General features: G+C 42.4%; 1 protein-coding gene across 1 annotated transcript in view; it reads left to right on the top strand.

The window, feature by feature from the left end:
* TMF1 (TATA element modulatory factor 1) overlaps positions 1-17,029 on the top strand; it is a 25,384-nt gene extending 8,355 nt beyond the window's left edge. The window contains exons 5-17 of the mRNA XM_082214322.1: positions 115-215; positions 3,022-3,164; positions 4,993-5,159; positions 5,396-5,552; positions 6,058-6,150; positions 6,857-7,013; positions 8,127-8,319; positions 9,150-9,219; positions 9,305-9,397; positions 10,490-10,609; positions 11,337-11,483; positions 13,035-13,160; positions 14,044-17,029. Coding sequence (XP_082070448.1) covers positions 115-215; positions 3,022-3,164; positions 4,993-5,159; positions 5,396-5,552; positions 6,058-6,150; positions 6,857-7,013; positions 8,127-8,319; positions 9,150-9,219; positions 9,305-9,397; positions 10,490-10,609; positions 11,337-11,483; positions 13,035-13,160; positions 14,044-14,187 — 1,711 coding nt within the window. The 3' untranslated portion in view covers positions 14,188-17,029. The remainder of the gene's footprint in view (positions 1-114; positions 216-3,021; positions 3,165-4,992; positions 5,160-5,395; positions 5,553-6,057; positions 6,151-6,856; positions 7,014-8,126; positions 8,320-9,149; positions 9,220-9,304; positions 9,398-10,489; positions 10,610-11,336; positions 11,484-13,034; positions 13,161-14,043) is intronic.
* Positions 17,030-20,580: the final 3,551 nt, after the last annotated feature.

Below are 20,580 nucleotides of genomic sequence, written 5' to 3' on the forward strand. Positions count from 1 at the left end.
AGCTATGATTGTCATAATGAGGTAGGCCCACCTACTGTGAAGTAAAAAATATTAAAAGTCACAGTCAAAATGTATAAATGGTACAATAATTATTTGTGTTTCTTCTTTAGGAAGTAAAGATTCTCAAGAAGATCTAGCAACTAGATTGAACAGTAATGAAACCGCTGAAATACTAAAGGAGAAAGATGAACAAATTAAAGGATTAATGGAGGAAGGTGAGTATTAGTTTCTTAAAAACAGTTCCTGGGAAACTAGCTACATATGTTACTTCAAATGCCTGGTCACTTTAAATTTATTCTATAAGAAATACTTTTTGACTACAGCCCTTGCTGGCAAGGAAGAATAGATTCCCTCTTCAAATTTATTTTTTCAACAAGCAATTTAGGGTGTGAAAATTTTAATGGCTTATGAAAGGGTAAAGCTAGGTGTGTGTAGCCCTCCAAAAAGGTGGAATATCAAGGCTTTAGCCTGAGTTACACAAACAGTTGATGTGCATCTTAGACCTTGACAGCTGCTTCTGAGATACAGTCATACCTTGTTCTCGAACAGAATCCGTTCCGGAAGTTCTGAAAACTAAGGTGCAGCTTCCGATTGGCTGCCGGAGCTTCTGCACTCAATTGGAAGCCGCCTCAGACATTCGGGTTCCAAAAAACGTTTGCAAACCGGAACACTCACTTCCGGGTTTGCAGTGTTCGGGAGCCAAAACGTTTGAGGCATTCAAGAACCAAGGTACAACTGTACAATGTTAATCCTAGGCTCAAAACTAAATTTTTCTATCATGTTGTTTCTACAAGAGTAACGTTAAAAGGAGAAGCAAGCTTCAATCGTATATTCAGAGAACAAGTCTGTATCGTTGCCCACTTGAGGCTATTCCTAGCCTAGTGAGACAAACATGACCAGGAAGGGGCAACGGTGAACCTCTGGTTCAGCAGGCCATTCCCCCTACCCTCCTCCTTTGTGGGTGGGAGGACTTCAGCAATGTTTACTTTCAGTTTCAAAACAAGGCAAACTCAGACCACGGATTAAGAAGATGAATTCTTTAAAAACGGATCATAGGGGTTAAGTTACAATCACTGGTCTGGGTGATATAACATGCTAGAATTCAGGGAAACTCAGAATTGAATGTCAAAGTCTTCCTGGCGTCATGTCTAGCTAAATCAAGGTTTAGCGTAATGTTGGGATGCTGCTTATGTGTGCTTTAGAGCATTTCTGGTAGCTTTGGATTCTTCCCATTTTTATTTTTATTTTACACAAGCTTTGGTACACTACACCTGTTATCTTTTCATAGGCTCCCAGTTGGCTTCTGTGAATGCAATGGGGACATAGATAGGCTTTAGATCTGATCCATTAGGGCTCTTATTGTGTTTTCTGACTATCAGATTACTGTATTTTTCGCCCTATAGGACGCACTTTCCCCCCTCCAAAAATGAAGGGGAAATGTGTGTGCGTCCTATGGGGCGAATGCAGGCTTTCGCTGAGCCTGGAGAGCGAGAGGGGTCGGTGCGCACCGACCCCTCTGCTCTCCAGGCTTCGCGGACCTCTCCTCAAGCAGCAGGAGCGCTTCCACTGCTTGCGGAGAGTTGCCTGCATGCTGAAGCCTGCACGCTGAGCTTAGCGCGTCCAGGCTTCGCGGACCTCTCAGCAAGCAGCGGGAGCCAGCGCTGGGCTCCCATGGCTTGCAGAGAGCTGCCTGTTTGGGGGCTGGGGTCGGGGGAAGCTCAGGCTTCCCCAGCCCCGCGCCTGGGGGGGAAATAATTTTTTCCCCTTTATTTCCCCCCCAAAAAACTAGGTGCGCCTTATGGGACGGTGCGTCCTATAGGGCGAAAAATACGGTAGATAGGAAACAGCTCTGCAGATACTGTTGGATTTTTCTTTGCTCATATAAGGCAAAGGAATAACTGAGATGCCTGCAAATCTTTGGATAAAAACTTTTAGTATCTCTTATAAATATATATACCGTATTTTTCGCCCCATAGGACGCACCGCCCTATAGGACGCACCTAGTTTTTTTTTTGGGGGGGGGAATAAAGAAAAAAAAATATTTTCCCCCCAGGCACGGGGCTTGGGCTTCCCTGACCCCAGCTCCCAGAACAGCCTGCTATCCACAAGCCTAGGGAGCTGCGCCGGTCTCCCCAGGCTTGCGGACAGCTGCACGAAGCCCGGGGCGCTCTTCAGCGCCCCCAAGGCTTTGGAAGGCAGGACAGCTCTGCGTGACCCTCTGGAGCCCAGCGCCAAGCCGTTCCGGGTTCCGCAAGCTTGCGCAGAGCTGCTGCGCTCCCGGGCTTCCCGCGGCTTGGCGCCAGGTTCCCGAGGGTCGCGCAGAGCTGTGAGGAGCCTGGGAGCGCAGGCAGCTCTGCGGTGACCCTCCGGAGCTCGGTGCCAAGCCGCAGTGGGTCGTGCAGACCTTCCTGAAGCCTGGAGAGCGAGAGGGGTCGGTGCGCACGGACCCCTCTCGCTCTCCAGGCTTCAGCCAAAGCCTGTATTCGCCCCATAGGACACACACACATTTCCCCTTCATTTTTGGAGGGGAAAAAGTGCGTCCTATAGGGTGAAAAAATACAGTATATATAAAATAAGGTCCGGTAGCACCTTAGAGACCAACTAAGTTTGTTCTTAGTATAAGCTTTCGTGTGCATGCACACTTCTTCAGAAACTTAGTTGGTCTCTAAGGTGCTACTGGACAATTTGTTTATTTTTTTAATATATTTCGACTTTGTCAGACCAACACTGCTACCTACCTGAATTTATAAATATATGTTACTTCAAGATTGATGCATAGGGTTTGGGTCTTTAGTCTTACCTGATTATATGTATCCCAGTTCACACGCCAGGGAAATTATGTACATGGCTTCAAGTCATTTTTATGATTATAGTCTTCATTGGTGATTAAGTTAGTTTACATGCCCATTCAAAGCCCATTTGCCCAAATAATTGGAGGTTAAAGAATTGGAATGTGAAGAGTCATAGTCCTATGTTAAATATGCATCGATCCCCACTCACCAGATCTATCTTTCTTTTCAGGGGAAAAGCTTTCAAAACAACAGTTGCAAAATTCTAACATCATTAAAAAGCTAAGGGCAAAGGAAAAGGAAAGAGAAAAAACAAATACAAAGCAGAATAAAAAGATTACTGAATTAGAAGAAGAGTTACAGCATTTGAAACAGGTTGGGTAAATTTTTAGACATGGCATTGGAAGGGTTTGCATGCCTTTTATCTATGTGTCAATTCACTTATTATTTTTTAAAATGTGTAACCTGCCTCTTAAGAATCAAGAAGGCTTCCAACAGGATTTTTTTTAACCCAGTAAAATATAAAGCCATAGTGGCCAAAGAGCAGCCATATTATTTTCAGAATTCTCTCCAAAAATGGGGAAAAAACAGAATAGCTCTGAATCTTATTGTGAAAGCCTTGCCACAGCCTTGTGGTTAAAGCTCTGCTTCTTGCAGCAGATGTATTCAGCTTATGTAGTGAGGGCACATGGAGTCGGGTCTGTTCTATAGAGCATAGTTTACCATGTTTCCCTCATGGGAAGAAAGCAGTATTGGGTATATAAATAAATCTCTCTTTAAGGGTGAGAACCAGCACCTTGAATTGTGCCTGGAGGAAAATTGATAGCTGTTGCTGGTTTTACTGCTCCTTCTATCTGCTCTTTTAGTTATTCAGTGGTTTCATTTTCCTTCTTTGCATTCTTGGAAGCTTCAGCTGAAAGGCTGCTTAAAAATATTTTAAATGAATAAATAGAACCAGTTGAATGTGTTCTATGAAGAGGCAGAAATTTTGCATTAGTTGAAGCTTTTTTGACAATGGTTGCTAATTACGATGGATAAGGGACGCAGGTGACGCTGTGGGTAAAACCTCAGCGCCTAGGACTTGCCGATCGCATGGTCGGCGGTTCGAATTCCCGCGGCGGGGTGAGCTCCCATCGTTCGGTCCCAGCTCCTGCCCACCTAGCAGTTCGAAAGCACCCTTAAGTGCAAGTAGATAAATAGGTACCGCTTTATAGTGGGAAGGTAAACGGCGTTTCCGTGTGCTGCTCTGGTGCCGGTTCACCAGAGCAGCTTCGTCACGCTGGCCATGTGACCCAGAAGTGTCTGCGGACAGCGCTGGCTCCCGGCCTCTAGAGTGAGATGAACGCACAACCCTAGAGTCTGTCAAGACTGGCCCGTATGGGCAGGGGTACCTTTACCTTTATCTTTAAGGCAGCATGCATCTGAATACCAGTTGCTGAGATAATGAGTAGGAGAGTGCCATCACACTCAAGTCCTGAAATGGGTTTCATATGGACATCTGCTTGGCCAATGAGAGAACAGAATGCTCGGCTAGATGGGCCTTTTGCCTGATCTAACAAGGTTCTTATGACAATAAACACACATGAAAATGTCATGGGACTGTATCCAATTTTAGCTTTCCACTAGTGAAAGCACCACTGCTAGGGCAAGGGAGGGCTGCCATTTTCATCAATCTTCCTCTCACTAACTACAGCCCTCTGTGTCATATCACACACTGTTCCAGAGGGACCCCAACCCTCAGAAGACACTTTTGGGGTGCACAGAAGGCTGCACTGAGTAAGTAAAAACACAGGAGTCCTGCCTTGCACAAACAGAGGTTCTTGTATTATTGCAAAGCCACTACTGAATACAAACCATGGACCAGAAATAGACTGATTCATCCATTCTTAACTGCAGCGCGCAGTTTGGTAGCAAAGTCCACTAACTTCAACACTTTCACTGCAAATGTGTGCCCATTTCAGATGCCAAAAAAGTGAATGTAAAGGCACAGAGACACACAATCAGGTTTAACCTTCTTTGTTAGCGTAATGATATTTTCTGTAAAACTTTCTGTGAAGCTTCTGAATGATTTACCTTCATTGCTTATATTTTTCCTTAGTCTAGCTTTCGATAAAGGTAGCAGCTGTTTTCTGTGCAGAGTGATTTTTAAAGCTCTGTAAAGAGAAGTTAAGCAATAGGTTGTGATGCCTTTTCATTGTAACAGGTGTTGGATGGCAAAGAAGAAGTTGAAAAGCAGCACAGGGAGAGCATCAAGCAGCTAAGCAGTGTGGTTGAACGGCAAGAGAAGGATATTACCAGACTCCAGACGGATCTTGAGGATCTAGAAGAGAAGAACCGAAGTGTGCAGGCAGCTCTTGATAGTGCATACAAGTAAGGCAATGTCCATTTGCAGATATTTATTGTGCCTAGAAGACAACATTCTCTTTTAGGTTTCCCCAGTCTTTGCAATACTGTGCATTTTGTTTTCCTGTTGGATTTTAAAATACATAAACATAGGACGGCGTTCAACTAAGTTTTACTCAAGAGTAGACTTATTAAAAAGAATGGACTTACTCATGTCATCAATTTCAATGCATACCTATGTTTAAAATGCATATTTTTCACAGGGAACTTGCAGATCTTCACAGAGCCAATGCTGCGAAAGACTGTGAGGCTCAAGAAGCAGCATTAAGCCATGAACGGAAAGTGAAGGAGCAGCTGGGCTTAGCTCTAGAGAAGGCCCAAGAGGAGGCTCGCCAGCAACAAGAGGCTTTAGCAATTCAGGTCAGCGTTGGGTACAACTAAAGTTTGCAAGTGTTTTTCTTTTGCCAGTTGTATATGTTGTAATGCTTACATGTCATAGCAGTGCAGCCTGAAAACCACATTATAAGTGATTCCCAGAAAAATCTAATTTAACATGTACTTGGCATAATTACAAGTAGGAATGAATGAAGCAGAGGGACATGCTTTAAAATTACATAGAAAGCCATTGAAAGGCTGCAAATCTTAAGGGGGGGAATTAAAAGGGTATTAGCTTACTTCTCATTTATCATTACTAAGGCACTAGATTTGAAGTATTTGAAAGAGGATGCACTTACTCTTTGTGCTGCAGCTACAGCATAGTGGTAAAGTAATGATGATAACTCCTTAAGCAACCTAATGGTGTTCTGGGTGTGATAGTCAGAATTATAGGAGGTGCCACCTGGTGTCAATGCATGATAAAACGCCAGTGGAGTGTTAGATCTGCATATTCAATTCGGCATACCGTATTTGTATCCCTGTGTTGCAGGTGACAGACTTGAGAGTGGCCCTGCAACGTGCAGAACAACAAACGGCTAGAAAGGAGGATTATTTGCGCCAGGAAATTAGTGAACTTCAGCAGGTACTCTGGCAGATTGTTCTCTGAGATCTGTCTTTTTTTGTCTCTTACAAATGCTAGGAAAAAATTGTTTTTTAATTCACGAACGGTTGACTATTGATGCTCCTTCAAGTGATCCATGACAGGAAATTTTAAAAGGGAGCACATGGCTACTTTTAATTTGGGCAGAGAGTTAGAAACAGGCATGCTCTACTGAACATTCAAGATTTAGCAGTCAGTTTGGACTTCTTGGATTTCCAGTTTCAATAACAAGCAGTGTGTGACTACTGTATTTAGCAAAGCAACAAATATTTCCATGGTTTGGACTTGTGCAGAGGCTTGATAGTCTTGCCAGTGGCCAGCAGGTGGGGCTCAGTCCCATAGATAACGCCTTGCTCCTTCTAATAACTAGGAGAAGCAATTGTGCAAAATAAGCAAAATAGGTAGATGGTCAATTGTATATTGTAGCTGAGCAGCAAAATCCAACTTTTCATTGTGCGCTTAAATGATTTGTGGCACAGCAAATGGTATACTGCTTAAAGCTGCTGCTGTCTGTAATACCATACTGCTTACTTGCTAACTTTTTTTTGCAGTACATTAACGAAAACTTTTCAGTAAACGGAGGACATGGCACAATACTGTATTTGCCTGAATAGGGATAAAGCTTCAGATGGTTCTGTTCATGGTATTTTAGGGCTTAAAGTAGTGCTTACCCAATTTATAATTTCAGAGACTTCAGGAAGCAGAGACTCGCAACCAGGAGCTGAGTCAAAGTGTTACATCTGCTACAAGGCCCCTGCTCCGGCAGATAGAAAACCTGCAAGCAACCTTGGGAGCACAGACCTTGTCATGGGAGAAGTTAGAAAAGAATCTCTCTGATAGGCTTGGTAAGGCAAAAATTGTTGGTCAGTGGATTTTTTTGGGGGGAGGGGACAAGTCTCAAGAACTTCCATGCATAGCACAAAATTAATGGATATGAATGGGAACTCATGATTATGCAGGCACACACACAGAGAGAGAATAGGAGATACAGGCATGTATCTGGAATATGTGTTCTGATGGTGCGTCTGACGATTTGGCAGGGATCTACAGAAGCCTATGTGTGACCAGAAAACACTAAAGCACAGTTCCATGTGGTTTCTGATTTTGCTTCTCTGGTTACAGCTTCTTCTGCTCCCAACCCAAGTAGGTGGAAAACTAGCCTGACTGGGTACCATTTATCTCCTGTGCAGTCTGTATCTGAATCTGGCTCAGTTTATTCCTCACCCCCTCCTCGATCTTCCTTAGAATGGGAAAACAACCTAGGCAGTGATCTAGCCAGCTGCAAAGAGTCACCCTCTCGAGGGAAGGCTGGCTTGATGAGGGCACGGTGTGAAAAGCCTGGGTTGAGGACCGTGCTGAAGGAGCAACAGAAAGGTTATATATTGAGAACAGTTACAATACGTCCGAAAAGTGGGAGGAAAAAGAGAAGTGAGACGGTTTCGCCTTGGAAGAGGGTGGGTGGGAAGGAAGTGGTGTGTTTTTGCTGGACGTGAAGCCATACTTAGGCTGTATTCTCACTCCCTGCATTTCCAGCCAGTGTCTAAAGGGAACCATCTCTGCCTTAAATCCATAGTCCTTTGCATGTGACATACCTAAGAGCCATGTTCGATATATACAGGCATTTAATGTGATAATAGCTTTGGGGAAGAGGTCATAAAGTTACCAGAGGCTACACTCCCCTCCTAAGAACACAAGAAGAGCCTGATGGGTCAGACTGATGGCCTATATAGTCCAGCATTCTCACAGTGGCCAACCAGAAGCCTGTGGGAAAGCAGCAAGCAGAACATGAGCACAGGAACGTTCTCCCCTCCTGTGGTTTCTAGCAACTAGTATTTGGAATCATTGCTGTCTCCAGCTGTGGAGGCAGAGCATAGCCGTCCATCATGGCTAGTATCCACTGATACCCCTCTCCTCCATAAATTTGTAAATTCTAACTAGTGATGTTCTCTTACTGTTAGGGGAATCGCAGACTGCCTTGGCAGCACAGGCTGAAAGAGAACGCGCTGCTACAGAGGAACTTCTTGCCAATAAAATCCAGCTTTCTTCCACCGAGTCCCAAAATAGCCTCCTAAGGCAAGAAAATACCCGCCTTCAAGCACAGCTCGAGACAGAGAAAGCCAGGCTTAAGAAACTAGAAAATGAAAACAATCGGTAAATTGCTTCTAAAGTTTACAACAATTTCTCTGAAAGCGTACAACATGGTTGAAATAGCTAGGTGGGGTGTAATGAACAATGCTGCTTTAAAAATTTAAGACTTCTTTAACTCTATAGTTTATTCTATTTTTTGTGCCACTTGTATGGCCGCTCAGTAATAGCGTCTCAGAATCTTTCAGGACACATGCATTCTATTGGGAGCGTTTTTCCTAATGCCTTAGAAAGCAGAAAAAGTGACAACGTATACTGCAGGCATGAGAAACCTGTGGCTTGCCGGATGTTCTTGGACTTGCAGCTGCCATTAGCCACAGCCAGATTGGCCTGTTTTCCATTTTCCAAGTTCTATATAATCTTGATTGCCAGATACAATACAGTGATATCTCGGTATTTGAATGAAATCCATTCCAAAAGCCCATTCGGTTTCCAAAACATTCAAAAACCGAGGCGCAGCTTCCCATTGGTTACAAGAGCTTCTTGCAATCAGTGGAAGCTGTGTTGCACGTTTGGGTTCCGAAAAACGTTTGAAAATGGAAGCATTTACTTCTGGGTTTTTGGTGTTCGAGAACCAAAACATATGACAACAGAGGAGTTCGGGAACTGAGGTTCCACTGTAGTAAATCTCTCATGCTACTTCAGTGCATTTAGTTCATTTTATTTTCATTTCATATTTATTTTCATTTCATTTATTCAAGTTTTTTTTTAATTGAAATTAGTACAAACAAAGCTATATAATAAATATAGTAGAAGTACAAAAACAGTATGTTTATAATAAGATCCCTCCTCCTATTTACTGAGATTGTACATGTGTTTTCTTGCTCTTGGCGCAGGTATGAAGTTGAGCTGGAAAACCTTAAAGAAGAGTATGTGAAAACTGTTGGAGAGGCAAAGAAGGAAAAGGTTTTGATATATTCTTTGATAATAACATTGCTTTCGCAAATAAGATTTCTCAGTGAATAACTACATCTTTTTTTGTTTTCTGAAGACGCTGTTAGCTACTCAGCTGGAAATGGAGAAAATGAAAGTTGAGCAGGAAAAGAAGAAAGCAATTTTTGTACAAGAAACTGCAAGAGAAAAGGTGCTTGTTCATGTTAACCACTTTCCATAGTTCTTGGAGACAAAGCAAGCCTTAAATGAGCACACAAAGCAGTTGTCAGGCAAGATGGTAGCTTTCTGGGATCTTCATTTCTGTGTTCCACTCTTGATAGTGCCATACACTATATACAATATAAATTCTGGTTTAGTTGTCTGTAATAACAACACAACTGTTGTTGTTATTTGTATACTACCCTGCACCCAAAGATCCCAGGGTGGCTCACAATAGAAATTGTCATGACAGTGGGCCACAACCTCTTATTTTGTGGGCTTTATACTTCCTTCTGGGACTTTAAGTCACGTTGCCCTTAAGTCACACTGAGAGCCAGTGTGGTGTAGTGGTTAAGAGCAGTGGACTCGTAATCTGGTGAACCAGGTTCACGTCTCCGCTCCTCCACATGCAGCTGCTGGGTGACCTTGGGCTAGTCACACTTCTCTGAAGTCTCTCAGCCCCACTCACCTCACAGAGTGTTTGTTGTGGGGAAAGAAGGGAAAGGAGAATGTTAGCCGCTTTGAGACTCCTTAAGGGGAGTGATAAAGTGGGATATCAAATCCAAACTCTTCTTCTTCTTCTGCCCTGAACCTTCTCTTTCCCTTGGGTTTCCCATTGGCCTTCAATCCTGAGAATATTCCCTCATTTTAGTTCACTCTTGGACACCTTTGGGGATGCTCCATTTGTTTGTACTTCACTTGAGGATACTGAAGAAGTCTTTATGTTACATATACAATGTAAATTCCTACACTGACAAAAAATAGCAAGCATGCTGCTCTTTCATCAGCAGTGTGTCCGATGCTAACATGACATTAGGATTTCATTCTGCTCTGTGTGATTACTAAATGAAGTTACTTTGCTTCAAATAATCAGCGAGTTCTGTAGATGAAGCTGAAGGGGCAGAGTAAGCAGTGCTATCAAGTGCATTTTGTTGCTTAATTTATTGATGTTACAAGTGAATTGCCTAACAGGAGATCTTGTGTTTGTCATGTTTTCATCATCATCTTAGCAAGTATTTCAAAGTAGGTAAATTATTTGCACTAATATTGCTCTTCTCTTTGGGTATTGTACATTTTCTCTTAGGAGCGTAAATTATACACTTCATCAACAATGGAAACTGTCTCAAGCACTCCAACTCTGTCACGTTCAAGCTCAATAAGTGGGGTTGATATGGCAGGACTCCAGGCATCCTTTGTATCCCAGGTATCATTTGACCTTTATTTGCTTCTTCAGTGTCTTTTTTATTAATATCATTGTGCTGTCTTAATTGTTTTCTTGAATCCAGCAAAACCTCACTGCTAAAATGAGAGCAGGTAGTTTGAAGTAGTTTCACCAGTTCATGTGACGCTATAGGGCAACACATAGAAGGTTAAAATATATGCTGGTAATTAGAAAATGAACTTGCTTCTCTCCCTTTGTGGTACGTTTTGCCTCTCATGAGGAAATTCCACTTTGGATGAAACCTGACGAGAGCTTAACTGACAGGTTTTGCATATAGCCTTTTATCAGTATCAGAAGATGAAATGATTTAAATGTGGTATTTTCTTTCCAGAACATTACTTCTACAAACCACTGAATATATATATTTGCTAACAAAAATTGCAAAGACCATTTTTAAAATATCTACATGAAATGCTTTCCAAACAGTTCAGACCTCACAGCAACCCAGTGATGGTGATTAGGATGCTAAATATTGAATGGCCAGGGGTTATTACATGAACTTCATGGCTGAGCAGGGTTTCGAATCCACTTCTTAATCCACCATACCAAACTGGCTGTCTTCACTTGTTTTTGCAAGCGCTGTTTAAACATAAAAAAGTTAACATTCTAGTGTCAATCTTGAAAGTTGTATCATTCTTTAGGTACAAAATAATATCTGGCATACTGCTAAGTATTCAGTTTCATGGGTGTATCACAATTTTTGTTGCAGGATGACCAACATGATCATTCCTTTGGTTCAGTGTCTACAAGTGGGAACAATCTATATGACGCAATGAGAATGGGAGCAGGCTCAAGCATTATTGAAAACCTGCAGTCACAATTAAAATTGCGAGAGGGCGAGATTTCTCACCTACAGGTAACCTGTGTTGACCTGTGTATCTAAACATAAGTAGGTATAGGTGTTCCAGATGTGTGATATACATACTTGACAGACAGATGTGATCAGTTCATTTTTATGGGCTTGTTTTGCCAGAGTTTAGTCTTTGGCCTAATACATGCAGTATTGTCAGTCCATTGGAGGATCTCCCTAGAGCAAATTCCAGAGGGTTCCCCAACCTCCCAAAATGCCCATTTTGGGGGCATATCAGGGCTTGTAGCAGGAGCCCAGAAAAGTCTTGTGTGAACACAGACACTTTGATAGCTGTTGAACAAATTATAGAAATGTTTTAGAAACATCTTAGTGGGGAGTTCCAACACGTGGCACAGTGAGAAAAATATAGTGCAGTGTTTCTCTCCATCTGCTGTGAAATACAGTGGTGCCCCGCAAGACGAATGCCTCGCAAGACGGAAAACCCGCTAGACGAAAGGGTTTTCCGTTTTTGAGCTGCTTCGCAAGACGAATTTCCCTATGGGCTTGCTTCGCAAGACGAAAACGTCTTGCGAGTGTTCCGATTTCCCCCCGCTTCCCCCCTTTTTCTAAGCCGCTAAGCTGCTAATAGCCTTTAAGCTGCTAAGCCTTTAATAGCCGCTAAACCGCTAATAGCGCTAAGCCGCTAATAGGGTTGCTTCGCAAGACGAAAAAACCGCTAGTCGAAGAGACTCGCGGAACGGATTATTTTCGTCTTGCGAGGCCCCACTGTACTGCAGTAACTTGTAGGAAGTAACTACTGTAAGAGGTTAGCTACCATAATAGGTGTTCGTAACTTCTTCCATTTTTCAGACTCATGAGCTGCTGTAATACCTTCCAGTTAGCAGAGGGACCAGCACAGTTTCAATTCTCTTATTTTGTCCTCTGAATCCAAATGCTTGTGTATTGATGCTACACCAGAACAAGAGATGGAACTTCGTAATATATTGTAGGCACACAATAAATGTATATGCCACAGTTATAATTTGAAACCTTGTATCGGTTTTGCTTTGTAGGAATGGTTTACCTTAATCCCTTCATTTTATTTATTTATTTAAACGAATATATTTATTTATTCTATTTTATACTTCATGCTCAAAGTGGCTGACAACAAAGAAACGGGGTGCGTTTCAAACAAACACTACAAAACCAGTTTCACAATAACGTAGCAAAACAGCAACATAGCAACCATTTCATAACAACGTAACAAAACAAGGGCAAGAATAATAACACAAAAAATACACAATAGTATAAAATAAAGCAACATGCAGCATCCAATGGCAAAAATAACAAGTGAGCTTCACAGTTTTACCTTAGCCCTAGAAACATCTGTTCCATGATGTTGCTCACAGTCCCTCTTCTGCAGCAGCTTCTTATAAGGCTTTCAAGGGCAAGGGGTGGGATAGCTGGAAACACCGCTTTCATTCATTATTCCTGTGAATACCAGAATACTCGTAATATGGGACATAAGCTTGCAAGCTTAACACTCCTGGTTACTTTTAATGGAAACAGAATTAGTAACTTGGTAGAATTTTAACTGTCAAATGTTTGTTACCTTAGCTGGAAATCGGAAACCTTGAAAGAACTCGGTCAGTAATGGCAGAAGAGCTGGTAAAGCTGACAAATCAAAATGACGACTTAGAAGAAAAAGTGAAGGAGATTCCCAAGCTACGTGCACAGCTAAGGGTAGGTAGCTTGTTTCTACGATGATATCTGAAATGTATTCCGCAGCCTCTGTAAATATGTCCCTGCTGTACATGTAAAGTGAAATGCTTTATTACAAAGTACAGTGAAAAGCAGTGCTTGCATTCCTAAACATACTCACTAATGGATAATTTTCACTGAACACTACAAGAGTTACTTCTAAGTAAACCAGGTTAGGAACCTGCAGCTAATGCAAAATGCAGTTTCTAGGGTCCTTAATGGGACATGCAGCTTTGCACATATTAGATTTTGACCTAAAAAGGCTTATGTGACTCAGGACCCGAATACCCCGCAATGATCTTTTGAGGCCCTTCTCTATGTGCCTTCTATGAAGGAGGGTGGCAATGCATGAATTGGCCTTTTTCGTGGCTTCCCATCTGCAGAATGCTCTCTCTGGTGTCGTCATTAACAGCTTTGGACACCAGGCTAAGGCTATCCTGTTTTACCAGGTTTTGGGTGGTTAATTTTGGATCATACCCTTGTATGATTCTTGCCTCTTTTGTGGTGCTCATCTTTTAGTGGGCTGGACTTTGATAGTACTGCTGGATGAACTTAGGAGAGCAGGCGAATGAACACTTCAATAAATTTTGTTTGCTTTATTTTGCTTCTTGCTAAAACTGATTTTAGCTGTTTCTGTATTTTATGTTGTTGAAAGTTGCCTTGAGACTTTTTTGTGTGTTTGTGAAGCGGCGAATAAATGCAGTAATTGTGTGTGGTTGGTATTGTTTTGGCTACATAAAGATTGGCATTCAGAGAATTGACTTTTCTTTTAGTATATTCTATCTTGACATTCTAAAAGGTGTATTAACAGCTCTTTTGTAAATGTGGAGAGCAAGTCATCAACTATTGGGCTGTGTTGTTTCAGGATTTGGATCAGAGGTACAATACCATTCTCCAGATGTATGGTGAGAAAGCAGAGGAAGCAGAAGAACTGAGGTTGGACCTTGAAGATGTGAAAAATATGTACAAGACTCAGATTGATGAACTTCTAAAACAAAGGCATAGTTAATTATTGCTGATGTTGCAGCTTGCAAACGACGTTGCATTAAACTGTAGAAATGTTTATGTAAATGCAGATGAGTTGTAAAGAATTTGTACTATAGGATGATTATACTGTAGAGGGTTCGTACGTTGGCAAGAATGTTATGCTTTTGTGATGGCCAACTGTCAGCAATTAAATTATTTGTTAATATTTAAATTTTTATATCCATAGCTGAATGTTAATTAAAAGGCAGACCATCTTGTTGTCAATATAGTAGGTTGCAAATTAGTTTGCATAATGCTGATCATTCAGCAGCAGGAGCTTTTTAATTGCAGTTGCCTCACGGGGATGTAGCTGAATAATTTCACTGACAGTTTTTCATGGATATCCTAATGCTGATTCATTTCTATCAAAATTAATATTTGGCGGAAAAAATATATTGATTTTTAGAATATAAATACCGATAGCAAATAATTGCTACCTGAAACCCTGAAACACAAGGCTTAGAATGCCTTTTAAGACTTTTTTTAAAACAACAACAACCACCAATTAATATTTGGATTTATACTGTAGTGCCCTAACCAGGGTACTGGTGCCCACAAAGCCAGATAACTGCCTTTGCAGCCAACAATACAGGGTGACATTTAAAGTCTCAAAATCAGTATTGTATGGTAATAGCAACCAAGCTCCCTCCTATACAATAGATAACAATTCTACTGTTTCTTAAATGTTTGACTGCATTCCAAAGCATAATCCACTGCCACATAGAAGTGGGCTGCCTAGCAGCTTTAATGGCTTTTAACTGTAGCAAGAGAAAAGAAGCAACATTTGCCTAAAAATCAGTAGTACTCTGGGGGATGAAAAGGAGCATGGTGTTTAAAAGTTTACATGTTGAAATGGTTGCACCTCTTCCTGTCATAGCCTAATTCTCACCATGTGTGTGAGTGCACTTTATTTTCAAAAGTGAATAAACTTGTTCCAGATGTTTCAAATGAACTCCAGTAGTTTAGAAACTATCTTTAGAAGGTGTTTGACAGAACATAAAAAAAGGAATAGCATCTTGAGTTGCCTTCCCAACTATTTAGCCTAAGCGAGACAGAAAACTCCCTGGTATCGTCCACATTCATAGGAGGACCTTTGCATTAGTGTGCTTTCTTAAAGTCATACTTTGTATGACAGCTATAAAGGGCCATTTCTGTTAAACTGACCTTAAGCTGTTTAAATGTTTAGGAAAAAATGTGGCATTGCTGCATTTATTTAGGATTTAAAAAGGTTTCCTCACAGGAATTGAAATTTTCATAGCTGAATTTACATGAAATTTTTAGTCTGATAAATAGATAAAATTTACGCATCCTGTCATGTTGGTATACAAAACATATTTTTCCTGAACCAATTATCTACAGAGCTTTCATCAAGCATAAGGTGCGTGGAAATTCTAAGATTTTATTTGATACTTTGACATTGTATCAACCACTTACCCTTAATTGCTTACCTTTGGTCCATGTCTATTTGGAAATCATGTGCTATATATAACCTCCTGAGATCATACCACCATGTAATAAGAAATGGGAGTCTTATACTGTTGGTCTGCCTGAGGAAAGCTAGTGTGTAAGGGAGAGAGCTACTACTGTAGGCTTTTCCCTGACATATTAGGATTCTTCCTGATCCACTAATTTTCTGTGTGCAGGATTTCTTTTTCTTTTTTGTTACTTGGCAGAACATTTAATGAAACAGTTCCTCACCTATATTCTGAACTGCTACATTATCAGGAGGATTGTATCACTTTAATCTAATGATGGATATTTAAAGCATGCAATAATCTTCCTGATAAGAGACTAAACTACAGTCTAGTGGGAGAATTCTTTGATTCAAAAAGAGGTTTGCATAATAGTTGATACTTACACAAAACAAGCAAATGATGGCTGCTGACAGCAGAACTTACCAAGTGTTATTTTCCAAGAAGGCACTGCATATTAGTACTTAAAGCCAATGCAAAATACAAATTGGAATGCTCCTGAAAACTCAATTTAAGACCCGAGAAGCTTAAGTGCATGCTACTTTCATAATTTATATTTGGAATAAATTATCTCTGCATTTGAACTGGAGAATACAACCCCTGACTAGAACTTAGGTGTTTGCACTGGGATCTTGCACCCAAAATTTTGCATCTTTTAGACCCCTTACCCACATGCTGCCTCTTCATGTTTAATACAAGTATTGGTTATATAGCCCATGTTCCACCATAAAACCTACAGACTTCCTTGTTCCTTTGCAGCCATTTATCAATTTACTAATTGATGACAATTGGAAAGTGGGGGAAAAATACTTTTTGCAAGTGAGGTCTGTGAAATTTAGGCTCTCAAACTCTTGAAACTCATGTGCAGTTTTCAAAAGCAACCAGACACTGGACATTTGTTTGCTCGGGACTTCTGGAAGCACACCTGTATATTCTCCCTCCCTAATCTGCCGACGTGCAAAAACTCTCTAAGCAGACGTGTGTGACTGTATTCATGTAAGTGAGAGCACTGGGCTTCACAATGTTGGTGTGGAAAGCAATACTGCAAGAGATAATTCCCTAGTGGACTGCAGAAGGAGACTTTGGTTTCTCAATGCATTGCTAGGCCCTCTTAATACTTTGTGGGAGTAAGTTAAGATCTCTAGTTAATAATTGGAAGAACGGTGCCGAAATCTTCATTTCAGCTGTGTTAATATGGTTTGCCCTCTTAAGAATTGTTACATTTTTATAAAGGGCTGTAAAGTAGTTTAAATAAAGTATGTAGATGAATAATGTCACGGGAGTTAAGCTGTTAATGTAATGTAAATAATTTAAATATGTTTGACTCTTGGCCTGAGTAAAGTATTTGAGTTACCAGTGTTTTATATTTTTCTTAAATACAAAAATGCATCCTGGTGGTTGAGATGTTGATAATAACAGCTTCCAAACAAAGAAGCAGTAGCAAAATGTAAAGTGAGTTCAACGCCTTGCAAGCCAATTTGCCAAAGGCGTCACCCAGCGGTGAGGATGTGATGTAATACATGAACACAGGTTCGCCCATATTAGAGCCAGACCTTGTTGGCATCTGCCTGTCTTGAGAGACAATGGAGTGCACCTCCGGGAGTGAAGTGAAACCACCGTGTTAGCAGCACCAAAGTGATCTCCCGGGGCTGCAAACCTGAGCAGTATGTATGGAGGTGCCCAGACAACAAGAAGACCCACCTCACCCCACCCGTCTTGCTGATGTGATCCAAAGGAAAGCAAAGAAATATGCTTGGCGCCAGCTTGGCTGCAGGAGTTGCCGGAAGTGAGGGCAATCAGCTGCCCTGTTCTCTTTCAGCATGAGGAGAAGGCAGCGCCTCACAATCGGCTGCCCTGGTCTCCCTCACAGTGAGGGAAGACAGCTCAGATCAGCAGCGTTATCTGTTGAGATCATCGTTCAATATCGGAGGTGCCATGAAATTGGCCGCCCTGCTTCACCCTCACCCCCCCGCATGAGGAGCGATATATTGCTGGGTCAATACCATTATCACGGTGTGATTTCAAAACCGATTTTGGTGAATATATTAAAAATAACACAGCACTAAAATAGACCATAAAATTTGTACCAAAATGACAAAAATTAGTTGAGGAGGCAAGGGATGGAGCTGTGGACCCCCTGGGTACATTCTGCAGACCCCCTACACCAGTGTGGTGTAGTGGTTAAGTGCGACAGACTCGTGTCTCCGCTCCTCCACATGCAGCTGCTGGGTGACCTTGGGCTAGTCACACTTCTCTGAAGTCTCCCAGCCTCACTCCGCAGAGTGTTTGTTGTGGGGGAGGAAGGGAAAGGAGAATGTTAGCCGCTTTGAGACTCCTTAGGGTAGTGATAAAGCAAGATATCAAATCCAAACTCCTCCTCCTCTTCTATTTGGGAACCACTACTCTAGACCAAAATGGTTGGGGACCCTGGACCTACACTCACTGGAAGGAGATCTCGGGTCTTTCCCTGATATTCCTGGCGGTGCCAGGGATTGAACATGGGACAAGGTGCATGCAAAGTGCATGCTCTACAACTGAGCTATAGCCCCTAATGTTGTATTGCATGCAATTGGGTGGAGGGTCTTAAAGGCACATAAAAGCAATGAAAGCCGTTTCTGTGTTATACTCTTAAAAACAAATAGACTTCACTTCATTCACTCTCAGAAGTGCATGGATCTCCCAACATATATTGTTAATAGGCTTTTGCAGTTATTTTACCTTGTTTATAAAACTGCAAGCCGGAACACAAGTGATTGCTTTGCTATTACAATATAGCTCTTCCTGTGAAACATCAGATGACATTTACATTTTTGAAATGCATTTTAAGATTAGGAAAACTGTAGTAAACAATTACAGTCGTACTACTTTCTTAATGTAGTTGCAAAACACCAGAATCTTGTTTTGAAAGATCACAAACTTCCTACGGTGCAATTTTAGTTTAAAGATTATAGTGTTTAGCTGAAGCAGAAACAAGGAAATGGGTTCAAGACTTTGAGGAAAGAGAACAATGTGTTTGGACTGGTTTCACTTCCTAGCATTGGAAGGAAAAGAGAGTTTTCCTGTGCTTGCAGAAACAGCAATATGCTGAAAGCCTTGTCAACACGCTTTGCCACCAATAATTTTCTATATACATTTTGAAGAGAATTTTTTTTGCTTTTGGTACAAAGAGAGCCATAATTATAAGTGAAGCTTTATGATTCAGCATCACTACAATTTTTAAAATGTGTTTAGAAATAATGCCCATTATGTTAATGAACATAACTGTAAAATAAATATTTAAACCCTAGTTCCCCAGGTTCTGGCACAACACTTTGAATCACACTGTGTTTGATTGTCTCATTTTACAGCTATCACTTCTCTGTTTCCCAGTACTGTGGTGCTGTTAAAATTACTGGTACAAGCAAGCATGGTGCTGATAACACTAAGGTTGCAGGTTTGGTCCCCTTATAGGACAGCTGCATATTCCTGCGTCGCAAGGGGTTGGACTAGATGATCCTTAGGATCCCTCTCCACTCTACAATTCTATGAAGCCAATGCTTTAATTTGCAAAAAGGCTTGTTTCAAGATCCCCAAATGCAATGGGCTAATAGACTCGATGTCCTACACCAGTAACTTCTTTCTTGCATCTCCTTCCCTCTTTTTTGTATCTCAGGCTTCGGTGAAACTCCCAAAGGTAACGTGGTACGTTTCGACTTGAGGCGAAGGAAAGACACGGCGACGCTACTTTAGTGGAATCTACGCTTTTAAAAAGAAGTTTTGAAAAAGACATTGAATTTTGCATAGCTCGCTCTCGCCCTCTTGTGTCACATTTGGGTACAGCATTGCACTTTACAACACATTTAAAACGTTTTCTTGGCAGCTGTGTAGCTGAGTCCTTTGTGTGGCATTAACTTTGAAGAGATCTAGACCTGGAGATCTCTAGAACACCTGGAAAGGCCCTCAGCCGGGTAAAGGTTTGACTGAGCACTACTAAAAGGCATCGAGATAATAGATTCAAGGCTATATGTATATAGCTTTGAATATATATTGCCCTGAATCTCGATGCCAGGCGCGCCTTGAGCCGGGAGGACCCCTTTCCCGAGCCGAAAGCGGCTGCTTTCCCGCCCCCTGCGACCAATTCAGTGGTGGATGTGTCAGGTGGGTGCTCTGGGCACCCGGGAACTGTAGCACCCTCGCTAGTCTGCTCCCTTCGCCTCCCAGGCTGTCCGCGAGAGGCGCCTCTAGTCCCCACCTGGCTCTTCTCCTCGCCTTGGTCGTCTCCAAAAGGTGGCGCAGGCGGCGGCGCGCTCCGGGCCTGGCGCCAAGCCGCTGGGTTTCCGGAGGGCCGAGCCTGCGCCTTGTGGTGGCCCCTCCTTCCTTCCTTCCCTCGTCGGCTGGCCGCCGTCGCTTCGCGCTCCCCCTTCGGCGCCGGTGGAGGGGAGCTCCACACAGGAGCGGCGGCGGCGGCTTTGGCACCGACTCCCGGGAGGCACAAGCTGCGAGGCGGCGCGCAGGCCTGGGTCGGAGAGCGCGCCACGCCGCGCCTGGCTTCGCTTCGGGGCGTCTCCGGGGCTGGAGGTGCAACGAGGACGGGGCTCCTTGGCGCGCAGTCTCCTCGCTTCGGTTTGGAGTTTTCTGCAGGCAGCAGACATAAGAGTTTCTGGTTTCTCTCTCTCCCCATCCCACCCCCTTTTTTTGTGAGTGTGGCTTTCTTCCCTCCTTTCTTGAGTGCAGGTGCCGCCTCTCTGCAAATTCCATCTCTGGAGAGAGAACCGGGCGGATGGAAGATGGGGCGAGGGTTTAGCTCAATGCGATCCTATCGGGCATGGATCTAGCTGTGCATATTGACCTGGGAGCAAATCCCATTGAGCTCCGCTCTTTATAGTCCAGTGGCCCAAATGAAAGACACTTTTCTCCGGCACTTT

The sequence above is a fragment of the Podarcis vaucheri genome (genome assembly GCF_965113315.1).
Source record: "Podarcis vaucheri genome assembly, chromosome: 2".
NCBI classification, from domain to species: Eukaryota; Metazoa; Chordata; class Lepidosauria; order Squamata; family Lacertidae; genus Podarcis; species Podarcis vaucheri.